General features: G+C 42.4%; 2 protein-coding genes across 5 annotated transcripts in view; one reads left to right on the plus strand and one right to left on the minus strand.

Moving 5' to 3' along the window:
• Nucleotides 1-69: 69 nt before the first annotated feature.
• On the minus strand, nt 70-14,732 carry MEIG1 (meiosis/spermiogenesis associated 1). Of its 3 annotated transcripts, none has more exons than XM_074942587.1 (3): nt 14,595-14,732; nt 6,523-6,694; nt 70-2,413 (listed from the first exon to the last, which is right to left on the minus strand). In XM_074942587.1, exons 2-3 carry the CDS (start codon nt 6,658-6,660, stop codon nt 2,285-2,287), a joined length of 267 nt encoding a protein of 88 aa, XP_074798688.1. In that variant the 5' UTR covers nt 6,661-6,694; nt 14,595-14,732; the 3' UTR covers nt 70-2,284. The 3 variants fall into 3 exon arrangements, with proteins under 3 accessions (XP_074798688.1, XP_074798689.1, XP_074798687.1); XM_074942588.1 differs by lacking the exon at nt 14,595-14,732 and adding an exon at nt 13,842-13,977; XM_074942586.1 differs by lacking the exon at nt 14,595-14,732 and adding an exon at nt 11,455-11,643.
• The window catches only part of DCLRE1C (DNA cross-link repair 1C), a 31,559-nt gene continuing 28,940 nt past the window's right edge, over nt 14,116-16,734 (plus strand). For both annotated transcript variants that reach the window (XM_074942581.1, XM_074942582.1), the window contains exon 1: nt 14,116-14,278. In XM_074942581.1, the coding sequence (XP_074798682.1) occupies nt 14,170-14,278 (109 nt within the window). In that variant the 5' untranslated portion in view covers nt 14,116-14,169. The remainder of the gene's footprint in view (nt 14,279-16,734) is intronic.

Consider the following 16,734-nt stretch of genomic DNA (forward strand, 5'->3'; position numbering starts at 1 on the left):
GAAAATGAAGAATACACTAAATAGGAACAAATTGTACATGTAAAACTATAAAGTCATAAATCCCCACCTTCATTTATTAAGAGTCTTTAGTTTTCACAAACAAAACTAATACTGTTCGTTATATATAAAAGACAAAATAGAGAATAGGAACATACATATAATGCATTAAAAAAGGAGGGGGAAAAACACACATTAAAATCCATTAGCGTTCACAATTCATATAATATAGGCTTGATGTTTAGGTATAGTCAAAAAAGGGACTGCATAAAAGCAGCATTTTCTTATTCAACAGATGCATTCTCTATATGTATTCCAAATCCAATATTCTTACTTCTCTGACAAGACATGCTGTGTTTTCAGTGGGGAGCTCTGTTTAAAAACTGATGACATTATATGCTCCCAAAATAAGTTTTTACTCCTTTTTACTGTTGGTAGTACTGCAGAGCCAATACAGTTCTAGGCGTGGGAGCTGGATTCTGTTCTGGCTCTCACATCACCAGAGTTCTTAATTGGGCAATAATTATAGAATCTTTACTTTTTGGTGACTAGAGATGTAATAAACTATAATGCTTATCTGTCATGCAGATAAGGAAATTGAGGCACAGGGAAGTTAAGTGACTTGACCACGCTGAGTCTATGGCAGAGCAGGGAACAGAAGCCACGGGTGAAATCCTAGATCAATTAAGACAATAGCAAAACACATTTTAACTTAAATGGCACCAGGATTTCACTCCAAGATTCTTGAGTCCCAGCTCTATGCTCAATCTAATGGATAACAACTTTACCTGTAACATAACTCACTTGAGTTAGATGATAATGTGGGAACCAGAAAGAACCCAGACTGATTGCCAGATCCCAGGTTGAATTTGCAGTCCATGTGGGTTTGGGAGTCCAGCTTTTGCATTATAAACTGAGTACATCTGATATGGACTAAATTTGAGATGGACATCACAATGCCATTTTGACAGTTATTTTTGCATGTAGAATCCAGAGGATTATATCAAAAGGATTAATGGAAGATAAGGAGCTACAGTAAACAGAACTAAAGATTGGAGCGTTATTTAATTTACATCAGTTCATGTAACCCACAGGTGCCAGAGTTTAATAGCTTTCATTGCATGGACACAATACCAAGCAAGGACAGCTGCAAAAAAATAAAATGGACTATATGATAAACCACTGCTGTTAGAATTCTGAGGTCTGAGCACCCTCACCAGCAAGTTGAGCAACACTGGAATCTACAGTTTCATTCATTTATGTGATCTTCAAAAGGATACAGCATTGTCAAAAATGTGATTTTTTTTTTTTTTTTTAATCCCACAGTACATTGCCCTTAAATTTTCAGGGTAAAGGACAGACACTTCTGCTTCTCTACTTCTAATACCACACCACAGAGACACAAATCTCTTTCTTTTATTCAAAATTGTGGTGTTTAGGTCTGGAAAAATATTAATCCATTTACTCTTTAGCTACTACCAGTATAATCCCATCTCTTTCTGTCACTAAAACCAGAATTATAATTGATGTACTTCCAAAAAGATATTAGATTTCACCTGACACCTTGCTGCCCAATATTTCCTTCATCCCATCATGTGTTTAACTCCTCATAATCCTCTTTAGTTTTTGCTGTCCAACATCCTGTATCGTTGGCTAGTGAATTTTACCAATTCACTAAATACTTTCTCCTTTAAGTCATGAATACTTATATTAATTAAAAAAACCCACAGAGCTGTGGGATACTTCACAATTTACCCCTCTTTGCTAAGAGAGAGAGATATTTATGATGACCGTTTCCCATCACTTAACCATCTTTTAATCCATAGCATGGTTTTGGCCCCTACTCCCAGGTCATTCAATTTCCTTTAACAAACACTAATCCTGGGTCTGACATTGACTCCCTCGTGATCTTGTGGATGTCACTTAACTTTTCCGCCTCAGTTTTCCCATCTGTAAACTGATGATGATAAGTTTACCTATTTATCTATCTCCCACGGTTGTGGTTAGAATTATTTAGCTACTGTCAGTAAAATACATTGAAGATGTAATGCACTAAATAATGATTAGCACTTCTAATTATATGGACCTCATCAAAAGCTCTGTGAAAATCCAGTGCTGAACATACATTATTACTCCTCCCCCCAAAAATGTTCAGCTGTATTTAAAAACAGCACAAATTAGTTCAGAAACCTTGTTTAATTCCTTACATTTTATATACATCAAATAGGTTAAAGCAACATACTTACAACAAACAAAAACAAAAACACTGTAGTTGGGATTAACAAAATTAATAAGCATAAACTTTCACTTTATGGACTTCTTTGTCTTCACATTCTCTTTGCTTGTTGTAATAATAGAAAGTATTGTCCCTTCTTTGAAGTTTCTTCACAAATCCTGTTTCTGGCCAACGATCCACCTGTAAACAGAATGAAAAGAATATACATTCATCTTCTGAACATGCTGCCACTGAGAGAAAACATCCATGCAGAACACATCACAGGAGACGAGATATCTTTATATGGATTGTATTTTGGTGAATAAATTGGTTTGTAGCTGATTGGTGCTTTATGATTAAATTGCTTAACTCTAATAAAGATTAAAAAACATAAAACATCAGAAACTAGTTTCTAGTCAAAGTTCTGTATGGTATAAAAACACACAAACAAAAAACCAGCAACACTTCACTACGTCAGAAGAGAGCATGAATGATCCAAAGGGGATGTGATGGAAACCGTAGCACTTGAGTAATCTAAAACTGGACTGGACAAAGCTGTTAGAAAATATGGTGTAGGGAACAGGAACCACCATTGTCTGGTATAATGGAGGTTATTAGACTTAACAGGTCTTTTCCTCTCTAATGTCTATGACTCCCCTTGATTACCCAATGGATGCCTTCCTTTTACTGTATAAACAAGAGTTAGTCATTCAAAAATCCAAATGGCTGAAAGATTCCACTTCTTGTGGAAGGATTATGTGCAAGTAAAAGGTTCTTCGGCACCTTTCTAAGCACGAAAAATAGACACATCATTAGTTTCATCATTTTCAAACAAACAAATGAGCCATATGTCAAATCAGGAAAGTTAGTGTCAATGGACCCAATCCTGCAAGGTGCTGAGCACCATCACCCATAGCCTTCAATTCAGTACTTCACAAGATATTTATTACATTGTAAAAAGTGCAGACATTCAATCCTGTTAATTAAAAAGCTTTTGGAAGTTTCTATGGCATTAGGTAAGCACCTGCAGCATGAACAGCTGCAGTATTTCCTATTGTCTTGAATCCTAAATATTAATTTCTCACTTCTGATCAGCAGGTATAGATGTCATTAGGGATATCAAACCAGATTGCATTTGAATTATATCTCATAAATGGTAGTTTTATTACTCAGCCTAGTATTTACATGTACAGATCTGCTGGCTGTTTGGGTTATTTTTCTAAACGTAAGTACCATATAATATTCCTTGTATCTCCACTCTTAGATCTTGTACCTTCCATAATATGACAGCAAAAATGAGCCATATTTCAAAATGTGATCAGTTACAATATAACTGATGCTAATTCCACCGAAGTTTGATATAAACAGAGCTCCATAGTTTTTAAGTTGGAAATTATTTTGTTGGGAGTGTCCCTCTGCCAATGGGATCATAGTTTGTTTTGTGGCTTGTACCCTGTAGCAGTCTTGACTTTTATCTTATACAATTTATTAACTAGAGGGATCCTACCATTCTCATTAAAAGATCTACCTAGACTTCTGTGTAAGTATTTATACTATACTCTTCACCACAGAATTTGAGCCCAATACAAAAGAACAAACTGCATCTTCCCTGTATCAGAGGGGTAGGCGTGTTAGTCTGTATCCACAAAAACAACGAGGAGTCCAGTGGCACCTTAAAGACTAACAGATTCATTTGGGCATAAGCTTTCATGGATTAAAAAAAAACCCACTGCTTCATATGCGTGGAGTGAAATTACAGATGCAGGCATACATATACTGACACATGAAGAGAAGGGAGTTACATTACATTACTAGAACCAGTGTTAACAAGGCCAATTCAGTCAGGGTGGATGTGGTCCACTCCCAATAATTGATGAGGAGGTGTCAATACCAAGGGAGGGGAAATTGCTTTTGTAGTAAGCCAGCCCAGTCCACACAAGAGATCCACTTCCTGGACACTACAGTGCAAATAAGTGATGTTCACATAAACACCACCCTATACCGGAAACCTACTGACCGCTATACTTACCTACATGCCTCCAGCTTCCATCCAGGACACATCACACGATCCATTGTCTACAGCCAAGCCCTAAGATACAACTGCATTTGCTCCAATCCCTCAGACAGAGACAAACACCTACAAGATCTTTATCAAGCATTCTTAAAACTTCAATACTTACCTGGGGAAGTGAGGAAACAGATTGACAGCGAGACAGGTACCCAGAAGTCACCTACTACAGAACAGGCCCAACAAGGAAAATAACAGAACACCACTGGCCATCACGTACAGCCCCCAGCTAAAACCTCTCCAGCACATCATCAACGATTTACAACCTATCCTGGAAAATGATCCCTCACTTTCACAGACCTGGAGAGGCAGGTCCGTCCTCGGTTACAGACAGCCCCACAACCTGAAGCAAATACTCACCAGCAACCACACACCACACCACAGCACACCACACCACAGAAACACTAACCCAGGAACCAATCCCTGTAACAAGCCCTGTTTCCTACTCTGTCCCCATATCTACTCTAGCGACACCATCAGAGGACCCAACCACATAAGCCATACCATCAGGGGCTCTTTCACCTGCACATCTACTAATGTGATAATATGCCATCATCTGCCAGCAATGCCCCTCTGCCATGTACATTGGCCAAACTGGACAGTCTCTATGTAAAAGAATAAATGGACACAAATCAGATATCAGGAATGGTAACATACAAAAGCCAGTAGGAGAACACTTCAATCTCCCTGAACATTCAATAACAGATTTAAAAGTAGCCATCCTTCAACAAGAAAACTTCAAAAACAGACTTCAAAGAGAAACTGCAGAGCTAGAATTCATTTGCAAATTTAACACCATTAATTTGGGCTTGAATAGGGACTGGGAGTGTCTGGCTCACTACAAAAGCAATTTTCCCTCTCTTGGTATTGACACCTCCTCATCAATTACTGGGAGTGGACCACATCCACCCTGACTGAATTAGCCTTGTTAACACTGGTTCTCCCTTCTCTTCATGCATCAGAATATTTATGTCTGCATCTGTAATTTTCACTCCATGCATATGAAGAAGTGGGGTTTTTTACCCACGAAAGCTTATGCCCCAATAAATCTGTTTGTCTTTAAGGTGCCACCGGACTCCTCGTTGCATCTTCCTTTACACCTCTATTTTCAGTAGGTAATAATTCAGCCATGCATTTTTAAAAAATTTAGTTCAGTAGTAACTTTTCAAAGACCACTTTGCATGGTTACAATAATATATGTAGGTAAAAGAAGCAGTAGCTCACCAATTTTAAAGGCTTGAGTGTGCCTATCGTACTGATTTAAAACATGAAACTTGGTGAGAGATTGGACACCAATATAGTTTAATTTGTTTCTGGTATTTTGAAAATACTTCAAACTGTTGATTTTTAAATAATGGAAGGTGGCAACAAGACATCAGTAGTACCAAAGGTTTTCTTTAATGCAAACTGTATATTTCAAAATAATGACATAGTAGGTCTGAATAGATTTTTAAAAGGGATTTTGAGGAACTGCATGATTTAGGAGGTAAATAATGAAATATAGAGCCTATCACCTATAGGTTTGTTAGTTTGAATCCAGAGTAGATTTGTAGCTGTCTGGCATCTGGTGACTAACCAGTAGCTTAGGTCATATGCAATGAAGTTTTCAAGGTACAGGATAGAGTTCTTGATGTTCTCAGTAGAGAAGTATTTGCATTACAACCACCTCCACCACACCCAGCATCAACTTTCTCTACTGTTGACATTTTCAAGAGAGAGGCCGAGTACTGCATATACAAGGAGTCTGAACCAACTCCCATACAATTCAATGGTAAACCTTCCACTAATTTCAGGGATGCTGGATGGAGCCCATGGATATTGAACAATCTTCTCATCCTTAAAAAGGGGATATATCACATCAGGGGGTGTACCCATTGGCAGAGTAGTGTGTGGAAGCTGGCCATGAGCTGCCCATGCCATACCTTTCACCAGCATTACATTCTTTTTTTTTTTTAATGAAAAAAATCTCCATTATGTAATAAAAGCTCTGACATGTTTAAGTATGTAACTGATGAAGAGGCAGCACATTGCAGGCTTGCTAGAGTTGCAGTGTCAAGTAAAATAAATGTATTTGAAAATCAGTTATTCTGCACTTCTAAACTACCTAAAGAACTAAAATTGAATTTGATTAAAAACAAAAGCAAATGAAAGGAAATATACTGTGTGCCTCCATTTTTATTTCACTATTTAATAGGGAATAGAGAATTAAAATACATAGCCCCTGTACAGTTACAAATCTTACCATATCAACTTGCTTCACTTGTTTATATTCAATTTCATCCCTGTATCCAGCTTGCTGAAATCTGTATAGATTCTCTATCTCATCTGACCATTTTTTGGCACGACTTATAGATTTTGGTTTGATGTCAGCGCTAGCCATGGCTCCAGGAACTCCACCAGATATTTTGCTGAAACTAGGTTTTAAAAATGATACATATAAAAACTGGAGCAAGCCATATTGTTGAAGTTCTACATAAAAATGGGTAGAACAAAACTGGCAAACATAGTAAACAAGTTATAGTCAGCCAAAAAAACAAAAACAAACCCACCCCACCTCAAAACCCCAACGTAAAAACTAGTATGTTAAAAATGTCCAGAATCACGTTAAATACATGCTGTTTTCTTGAGTAAATCCATATTGCCTGTATTTCAGTTTCCAGATATGTAAACTATTATACCGCCATTTTCCAGGGTATGCTCAAATTACTGATGACAGTGCTCTTTGGAATTCACATGGCTGAAGGGATCCCAGGGCTAACTCCACTGAAGTCAGCAGAGCTGCTCAAGGGATGAATTTGACCTAAGTTTCCAAATCTAGACAAATTTCAATATGTAACAGGAACCAGTTTTGTCTTCTAGTTCACCTCGTAATGTCATTGTATTAATTTTTTGAGTATATCTTTGTGACACTGAGCTAGAAAGGGTTAAGTGACTAGCAGGCTAAATGACCCAAATTCAACCTTTAAAGACATATTAGAAAAGTATATAAATGGTAACTAAGGCCATTCCTTATAAATAGCTAACAAAGCCATGTTAGATAGATCTTTGAAATGTAGACTTGTATTGTTAGAGAATTAGAAGAAGATACTGTTCATATTTGTCTGTTTACCTATAGCTGTTAGATGTTAACAATGTAACCAGAAGGTTCCTGTCCATTACTATATTTTATTGATTCAGAGATCAATAATTCAGAGGGAATATAACATTTAGATGAAACTTGGGTGTAAAAATGTCATTGTCAATATTTCTCTTTGAAGTTTGTAGTAAACTACATGTCTTAATGGCAGGACCAGCTCTAGGCACCAGCAAAGAAAGCACGTACTTGGGGCGGCACAATTCCAGAGGCGGCATTCCGGCCATTTTTTTTTTTTTTTTGCTTGGGCAGTTGCGCTCTCGGAGCTTGGGTCGGCAAATTTTTTGCTTGGGGCAGCAAAAAACCTAGAGCCGGCCCTGCTTAATGAATAATTACCTTATGCTGATGAATATAACTAATTACGTGTGTATACACAGGAAACAGGAATTTTTACATCAGAACCAGATCTGCTTAAGCTTGGTCTGGGGAAGCTTGAGTCGCAAGGCTGAGGTCTCCAGCTCTAGTGTGGATTACCCTGCTAATTCTCATGGAAGAATCTGAACAAACTCTATACATGAACTGCTGTTTGGACTAGAACCTGATGAACTTATTCTGGAAAGAACTTTTTGCAACTCAGCAGCTCACTATGAAACTTTACTATGAAACTGATCTAAGAACTTTATTCATATCTGTATGTATAACGATCTTTTGACCACAATACTCTCTTTTCTTTTTTAAATAAATCTTTTAGTTAATAAGAACTGTCTGTAAACGTGTATTTGGGTAAGATCTGAAATATTCACTGACCTGACATGTAATGTGTCCGATCCGTTGGGATTAGCACAACTTTATAGATATTGAACAAGATTTTCAGTAATCTTCCTCATATTTGACTTGGCTGTCTGGGTGGGAGCCCAAGTCTGGATTGCTTTAAGGGAACTATATTTTTGGCTTCTGGGTAATCAGTAAGGTATTGTAGAAGATGTTTTGTTGCTGGCTTGGTGAATCTAATGATTAGAATAACCATCAGTTTTGCTTATCGTCTGCCCCATTCTTTGCAGTTTGCCCTGATTGAATAATGAGCTGTAGCTCACGAAAGCTCATGCTCAAATAAATTGGTTAGTCGCTAAGGTGCCACAAGTACTCCTTTTCTTTTTGCGAATACAGACTAACACGGCTGTTACTCTGAAATCTCAGTGTGGCCACTCCAGGAACCAATGGTCGCAATCTTATTCTGCTAATAGAGAGCACTTTTCATTTATGCAGGAAGAAAAATACATCAAATGCTACAACATCTGATGGATTTCATTGGTCAATGGGCCAAATTCTTCTCACAATTACTTAGTGTCACCATGCTGCAGCTGCATAATTAGGAAGAGTTTGATGTATTTCCAAGAATCTAAGCCTTCATTTAAGAAAGTTTCTAGACTTGATGCTGATGAAGATAAAAATCCTGTTGGGTCATGTGCTCCCATGGCTCATAGGCTGAAAAAGAGTAGCAATTGACTACAAAACCTGCCTCAAAATCCTACACACAACTGAAACCCTTTATTTAGTATGTGGTTCAATTCAGAAGTCAGTCCCCTCAAACCACTACGGAAGAGAAAATAGGAGTTATTGCTTGCATGGCAGCAGTTATTTGGGAGTGGCTAAAATCTGCATTTGTATCTGGCATAATAATTTACAGTGGATTTTTTGCACAGAAAGACCATCAGCAATCAAGGAAAAGGGGCATAATCTCAGTTTGCATGGGGCTGAGTGAAGATCTGTACATAAGTATACAGACACTATGGCCCTTTTCCAAATATGCTGCCATATATGTGGGGTAGTTCAGCCCTCTACAATTATTATCTCTCTTTAAATGCCAATTGTCAATAATTACAAAGAGTTTTTCTCCTCGCACTATGGGACGCCACAATACAAATTAACCTACTTGGCACATATTGGTAGCTGAGTCTTGGAGATATTTCTCCTGATTGCACTTTTTTACTACAAAGGGAAACATGACCCAGTGTGAATTAATAAGCACTTTGGAATCCTTCTGGAAGAAAGATGTATAAATTGTAAGCTATAATATAGAACTGTTATACTGCTGACCAACTGAGCCTGCAGAGAGACAGACCAAAGGAATGCTAGCAAATGAAGTATATGATTGGATCTTAATGAGGTATTAACACTAAAGGTCTATTATGGCCATTAGGATTAACCATTTCTCTGCTAAATGATATATCAGGCTCATCTAGCAAATGCACTTGTCCAGTGCAACTGGATATACATGGCACATACTGACTATCCACTAATTCAAGCAGACTTTCCATAAAAGCTCATGTGAAAACACAGGCAAAACATACATATAAGGGCGCAGACAATAGAAGCTCGGAGCCTAAATACCTTTGAGGCTCTGGGCCAAAGTGCCAAGTCAGTGCATGCAAGTAAAAAACAAACATCACCATTTTCAAGCTGGTATGTCAAACCTTTTATTTAAGTTTAATAGATAAATCACTTATACTGATGTGCAGTTGAGACAGCCCAGAGTGATGTGTCAAAAAGCTCAATTTGCCAACAGACACCACAGGGTTACCATTCTTACTACTCTTCTAATTTAGGGGAAAACTGTGCAATTTCACATCCCAGTGTGTGGTACTGGGAAATACTTTCTCTGTAATGGCAATCACTGTACATCAATGAATAAATTCTGTAAGTGGTGGAATTCTGCATCTTCTTGGGTTATGTATAGTAGTCAAACACAAACATCCTAGAATAGATGCATGCGCACCATGAAGCAGATTACTACTTCTGATTGCCTGTGTTTTAAAAGTGTTCTGCTGGTTCCCACTTTCACCAAGTCTGTTATGTAACCACATCTCTCCCCCTATTTCAGAAAGGAAAAGGAAAGGACAAATCTACCGTGACACAAATCAGTGCATAGAGGTCAGCACCGTTTGGAAACCAGCCTATCTATCCTCTGAACCTTGTAAGTTCGTCTTATGTTTGAACATATTTATGGTACCAATACCCAAAGTAGGAGTCAGGTAGTGATGAGTAGAAGCACCACCAGCCAGGTCAGACCATTTCAATTCAGTGGGGCTCTACTGGCAAAGGAGTTGCCAAGGGGTGAGAGAGAGACAAGATAGAATCTGCCCGGATAGGACCCCACATTGTGTTTGACTCCCTGTTCTTAATTATATGTATTCTGATAGTGCCTAAAGATCCCAAATAGGGTTGAAGCCCTATTGTACTGGTCACTGTACACACACACAAGATGGTCAGACACACAACCCCATGCTCAGGGTGACCTTCTACCTGTGGCTGCCAGAAGTCAGGAGGGGAAAACAGGGGTGGATCTCTCCAAAACTGCCCTGTTCAGTACACTTCCCCTGAAGCTCTGCTACAGGCCACTGTCAGAGACAGGATAGTGGGATAGATGGGCTATTGGTCTGACCCACTAAGGCAGTTCTTATGAGCCCTGCCCTGAAGAGCTTACAATCTAAAAGACAAGATGGACAAACAGATATAGACAAACAACAAAAATACAAGGCATCAAAAGTACAGTGCAATTCTTTCTCGGTCCCCCTCTGCATAACAACCCCTGTCCCCGCCAACCCTTGCAGCCTTGCCAACTCCAAACATGCAAAATCCATGAGTCAGGCCCCACCAAAATCATGAGAGTTGCTTTAAAAAGCATCAGATTTTAAAGAACTGTAATTGTTTTCTTATCATTTGCCTTCTGAGCTGCTAGGAGGAACCCTTGGGTCCGCTTTTTAAGCTTTTCTTGGAAACCACCAGTCACAAAATTTGTGTTTTTTTTAAATGAAAGAGGAGACTCTCCCCTAAACCCATAACCACAGGAGCTGAAGCTTTAAGGAAAAATCTCCCCTTAACCCCAGGTCTCCAGGAGCTGTGCCTTTAAAGAAAATCCCCTCCCCCAGTCCCAGGACTCCAGGAGCCGGGGCTTTTTAAAGGAACCCCAAGGCCACGCTGCTCCCCTGAGCCGGGGAGGGAGGGGGCGTTCAGCAGCACCCGCTCCCCTCAGGGCTCCCGGGGCTGGGCGGGCTCCACCTGCGGTGAGGGTCGGGACAAGGGGCGCCGCGGGCCACTCACCAACGGTCTTGCCGGGTCGTTCCCTCCCTCGGGGCGGGCGCCGCCTCTTCAGGTCTGACGGCGGCGGTTGTGCGGTTGCCTAGCAACCTCCGGCGCTCGAGCCAGGCCGAGAGAAGCCTCCCCGGCGCTCCTGGCGGAGCCGGGGCCGACCGGCAGCGAACCCCGGGAGCGGGGCCAGTGCCACGAGCTGCGCACGCGGGGAGGGGCAGCGCAGTAGTTTGGCAGAGGAATAAGGACTGTAAGGCGTGCAGATGGGTGTGTGCTGTAAGAGACCCGTGTGTTATGTCTGACACAGCTCGGGCGGCTGGGGACCGTCCCCACCGTGCTCTCACTGCAGTCAGCCGGAGCTTTGCCATGAGCTGAAATTGGAAGATCAGGCTTCTGCATAGAGCTTGCACCCGTGCATCCCAAAGCACTAGGTAGGAAACGTTTCAGAGTAGCAGCCATGTTAGTCTGGATCCACAAAAAGAAAAGGAGGACTTGTGGCACCTTAGAGACTAACAAATTTATTTGAGCATAAGCTTTCCTGAGCTACAGCTCACTTCATCGGATGCATGCAATGGAGAATACAGTGGGGAGATTTATATAGAGAGAGAACATGAAACAATGGGTGTTACCATACACACTGTAACCAGAGTGATCAGGTAAGGTGAGCTGTTACCAGCAGGAGAGCAGGGAGGCGGGGAACCTTTTGTAGTGATAATCAAGGTGGGCCATTTCCAGCAGTTGACAAGAACGGGGGGGGGAGGGGGGGGGAAATAAACATGGGGAAATAGTTTTACTTTATGTAATGACCCATCCACTCCCAGTCTTTATTCAAGCCTAAATTAATCGTATCTAGTTTGCAAATTAATTCCAAATCAACAGTCTCTCCTTGGACTCTGTTTTTGAAGCTTTTTTGTTGAAGAATTGCAACTTTTAGGTCTGTAATCGAGTGACCAAAGAGATTGAAGTGTTCTCCGACTGGTTTTTGAATGTTATAATTCTTGACATCTGATTTGAGTCCATTTATTCTTTTACGTAGAGACTGTCCAGTTTGACCAATGTAGAGGGGCACTGCTGACACATATCACATTGGTAGATGTGCAGGTGAACAAGCCTCTGATAGTGTAGCTGAAGTGATTAGGCCCTATGATGGTGTCCCCTGAATAGATATGTGGGCACAGTTGGCAACGGGCTTTGTTGCAAGGATAGGTTCCTGGGTTAGTGGTTCTGTTGTGTGGTGTGTGGTTGCTGGTGAGTATTTGCTTCAGGTTGGGGGGCTGTCTGTAAGCAAGGACTGGCCTGTCTCCCAAGATCTGTGAGAATGATGGGTCGTCCTTCAGGATAGGTTGTAGATCCTTGATGAGGCATTGGAGAGGTTTTATTTGGGGGCTGAAGGTGATGGCTAGTGGCGTTCTGTTATTTTCTTTGTTGGGCCTGTCCTGTAGTAGGTAAATTCTGGGTACTCTTCTGGCTCTGTCAATCTGTTTCTTCACTTCAGCTCACGAAAGCTTATGCTCAAATAAATTTGTTAGTCTCTAAGGTGCCACAAGTCCTCCTTTTCTTTTTAGGTAGGAAATATACCCCTGTAAAGGAGGGAAGTGTTACCTGCCTTTTCAGCAGCGCAGCCGGAGGAAGAGAGAGATTATAACCAACATTTTCAAAAGGGCTAGCTCCGTTTTGAGGTGTTGGCGTTGTGGACATTTAGGTCTTGAATTGGGCAGGCAAAAGTTGTGCGGCCACACTTATTGGTCACTTTTGAAAATGGGAGTAAGTGACTTGACCAAGGTTATACAATGAGCCAAAGGCACCGTTGGAAAAAGAATGCATGTTGTCTGACTTCGTGTCCCCTGCATTAATCCCTCCCTAACAGATATAAAATTCGATATACCACCATGGTGATGACAGCAGCATAAATAGCTAAAAGATTAGTGCCTGACAATAATTACATTTTTTTCTCATTTTGAACAGGGCACTGAACATGCTGTGAACGGAGACAAAAGCCCAGATCCTCAAAGATATTTAGGAGCCTAACTCACAGGAGTTGGTCTGGGCCAAAGTAATAAAAACAGTGCACAGCAGTTCTTGAGAATTCAATAGTTTGCCCCTCACCCACAAAATAAACGGATGTCATAATAACAAATACTACTGGACAGTGTTGGAGCAAAACAATTACTGATATAACTTACTTATAATTCACAATTACTGAATTAGTTAGAACTACTCACAACCAATTACTAATGGATTAATTATAATTATTCATGATAGTGCAGTGTTTGTTGCTTTGTAAATGCCTAAGGCCGGGAATGAATTCCTAATGCAGTAATTATCCATACTCAACATTATTCAGTTACCAAGAGTCATTATTAATGATGTAGATGCTAAGGGTATCAGTTATTAATTACCTAAATTCCTTATTGATAAATCACTGCACTCAAGAGTGAGCGGGCCTGGAGTACACAGGCATACCCTTCTCCCCATCCTGCCTGGCGGCGAGGCCCTTCTGTCCCCATATTCACACGGACAGAGCAGCAGGTCCAAACCTCACGGCAAGATCCGGAGTAGAAAAACTTGAGTCATTTCTGTTACTGGCCCTTTAAGAAAAGGCCCCGCCCCGGCCTTTTGCTCATAGGCGGACGGGTTGCAAAGGCGGCTCTGTGATTGGTTTGGGCCGCAGCCAATGGGAGAGGTAGGGATGGTGGACGGACGGAGTCCGAGGAGCAGGGCTGCGCCATGAGCAGCTTCGGAGGCAGGATGCGGGAGTATCCCTGGCTGTCCATAGACCGCTTCGACCGGGAGAACCTGCGGGCGCGGGCCTACTTCCTGTCCCACTGCCACAAGGGTGAGGGCGCGAGAGGTCCCGCCGGCTCCGCGCGCCCGCCGCTTCGCTCGTGCTGCGCGTGCTCTTCCCTCCGCGCGCCCCTGGCGCCGCCCCGCTCCCCCCCCCCCGGGGAGAGCCTCCCCCGCCCCACACGGCTGGCGCCGCCGCCCTCCCGGGGGTGTCCTGCGTGGCGGCTGCTGCCCTCCCGAAGACCCTGTCATCCTCCCCTCCCCCGGCTCTGAGCTTCAGCTTCTCCCTTCCGCTCCCCGTCCCATCCCGGAATCGTTCCTCCCCCTCCCCCCCCGCCCCACTTCCGTTCGGAGCTGTTTAACCGCACCTCAGAATCCCTCCTCAGCGTCCTTAGGCTGTATGGGGCCCCTGGCAGTACTATTAGACTGGTGCCCTGTGTTCCACTGAAGGCAGTCCCCAGCCGGCCCCGGTGTGTCAAGGCGGCACAGGCACCACCCCCGCCTGTGGACCCCCAGAAACGCCCCCCCTCCCCCATTGCTGACACCCTTCGAGCTTCCTATGCAGGCAGTGGCTCAAGGCAGGCCTCGCGCTGTCACGTGGGGGTCGCATCTTGCCAGAGCCCAGGGCCCTCCTGCAGCCCCGCGCCATGCCTGGCTCACCGAGAGCCTGTTGACAGGAAGTACCAAGCGGTAATAACAATAATACGTGTGTGTGTACACGTGACAGAGCGTGTGTGTGAGAGACTGGGTGTTGGGGAGTGTGAGACTGGGGGACTGTGACCCGTGAGAGGCAGAGTGTATGTGGGTGTGAGAGCCAGTCTGTGTGAAAAGAACCGGAGGACTCGTGGCACCTTAGAGACTAACAGATTTATTAGAGCATGAGCTTTTGTGGGCTACCGCCCACTTCATCGGATGCATAGAATGGAACATAGAGTAAGAAGATAGACAGGTTTCAGAGTCGCAGCCGTGTTAGTCTGTATCCGCAAAAAGTAAAGGAGGACTTGTGGCACCTTAGAGACTAACAAATTTATCTGAGCATAAGCTTTCGTGAGCTACGGCTCATTTCATCGGATGCTCACGAAAGCTTATGCTCAGATAAATTTGTTAGTCTCTAAGGTGCCATAAGTACTCCTTTTCTTTTTAAGATAGATATACAGAGAACATGAAAAGGTGGAAGTAGCCATACCCACTGTAAGAGGCTAATTAATTAAGATGAGCTATTATCAGTAGGAGAAAATTTTTTTTTTGCAATGACAATCAAGATGGCCCATTTAGATAGTTGACAAGAAGGTGTGAGATACTTAACATGGGGAAATAGATTCAAGATGTGTCATGACCCAGCCACTCCCAGTCTCTGTTCAAACCCAAGTTAATGGTATCTAGTTTGCATATTAATTCAAGCTCAGCAGTTTCTTGTTGGAGTCTGTTTTTGAAGCTTTTCTGTTGCAAAATTGCCACCTTTGTGTGAGTCTGTGTGAGAGAGACTGTGTGTGTGTGTGTGTTAGGGAAGTGTGAGAGACCATGAGTGGGAGGAGTCCAGCTGTGGCCAGCAAGGGGAATGGTGTCCCAAATTTTTGGGTGCACTGCACAGCCACGTATGCTGCATTTGCCCTGGTTCCCGCCCCGCTCCTCCACTTTCCTGTGGCTTCTCTGTGTGGGGCTGTTGGTCTCCACTTCCCCATGGCCTCTCTGTGTGGGGCTGTTGATCCCTGCCCCTCCACTTCCCCTCTCTGTGTGGGGCTGTACCACTTTGCTCCAAAGTTTGCCCCGAGTTCCTGTACCCCAGAACTGTGCTGCAGCCCCCCCCCCACCCCGTTCCCATCATGTCCTTTCTGGGCATGTTACCCTGCCCACCACCCTAGTGAGACTAATTTGAAGTGTGTGTTGTTGATAATCAAGTAATACAGCTAATGCGAAAGTAGAGGTAAAATGTAACCGGTTGTATCACGAATGGAAAATTGAAAATCAGTTTCCCTTTAGCACTATATCCTGCTGCATTCTAAGGTTTTATTTTTTTAAAGAAATAATCATACTTTTTTTTCATGCCATGCACAAGAGTAACGTGTCATTGTATCTAAGAGGACGTTCAGACTGAATGCTGTATTGTGACCATAGATTTTTCTGCATCTGATTGGGGAGTCACTATTTTTTTTTTTTTTAATTTTTATCTTCAAGGGGGCAGGAATTTCTCTCCTTCCTTTGTGCAGAACAAACTTCTGTAGTGATGTACACTACATACACCTCAGGGCATTCTGTGCCAAAAAACAAATAAAAATTCTGCACACAATATTTTAAAATTCTGCAAAATTCCCGTTTCATTTGTCAATAAATAAATGCAGAGGCTTCAGCATGGCAGTGGGGAGCACTGGCCACTGGCTGCAGGAAGATGGGAGATCACCCTGCAGCCTCCCTGCCACTGGGACATGGACTCAGCGGTGAGGCTGCACCCAACTGTGACACAGCACAAGGCCTGGGCCTGCCCCAGAAACACCCTGGGGCGCTGCCTCT

The sequence above is a fragment of the Natator depressus genome, chromosome 1, assembly GCF_965152275.1.
Source record: "Natator depressus isolate rNatDep1 chromosome 1, rNatDep2.hap1, whole genome shotgun sequence".
Lineage (NCBI taxonomy): Eukaryota > Metazoa > Chordata > Testudines > Cheloniidae > Natator > Natator depressus.

What these genes read in the sequence shown, in the direction of transcription:
- MEIG1 (XM_074942587.1), bottom strand. Translation starts at nt 6,660, where the DNA reads ATGGCTAGCGCTGACATCAAACCAAAATCTATAAGTCGTGCCAAAAAA. An exon ending in AAGTGAAGCAAGTTGATATG is followed by an intron (nt 2,414 to 6,522) that starts GTAAGATTTGTA and finishes TTCTGTTTACAG; the next exon opens with GTGGATCGTTGGCCAGAAAC.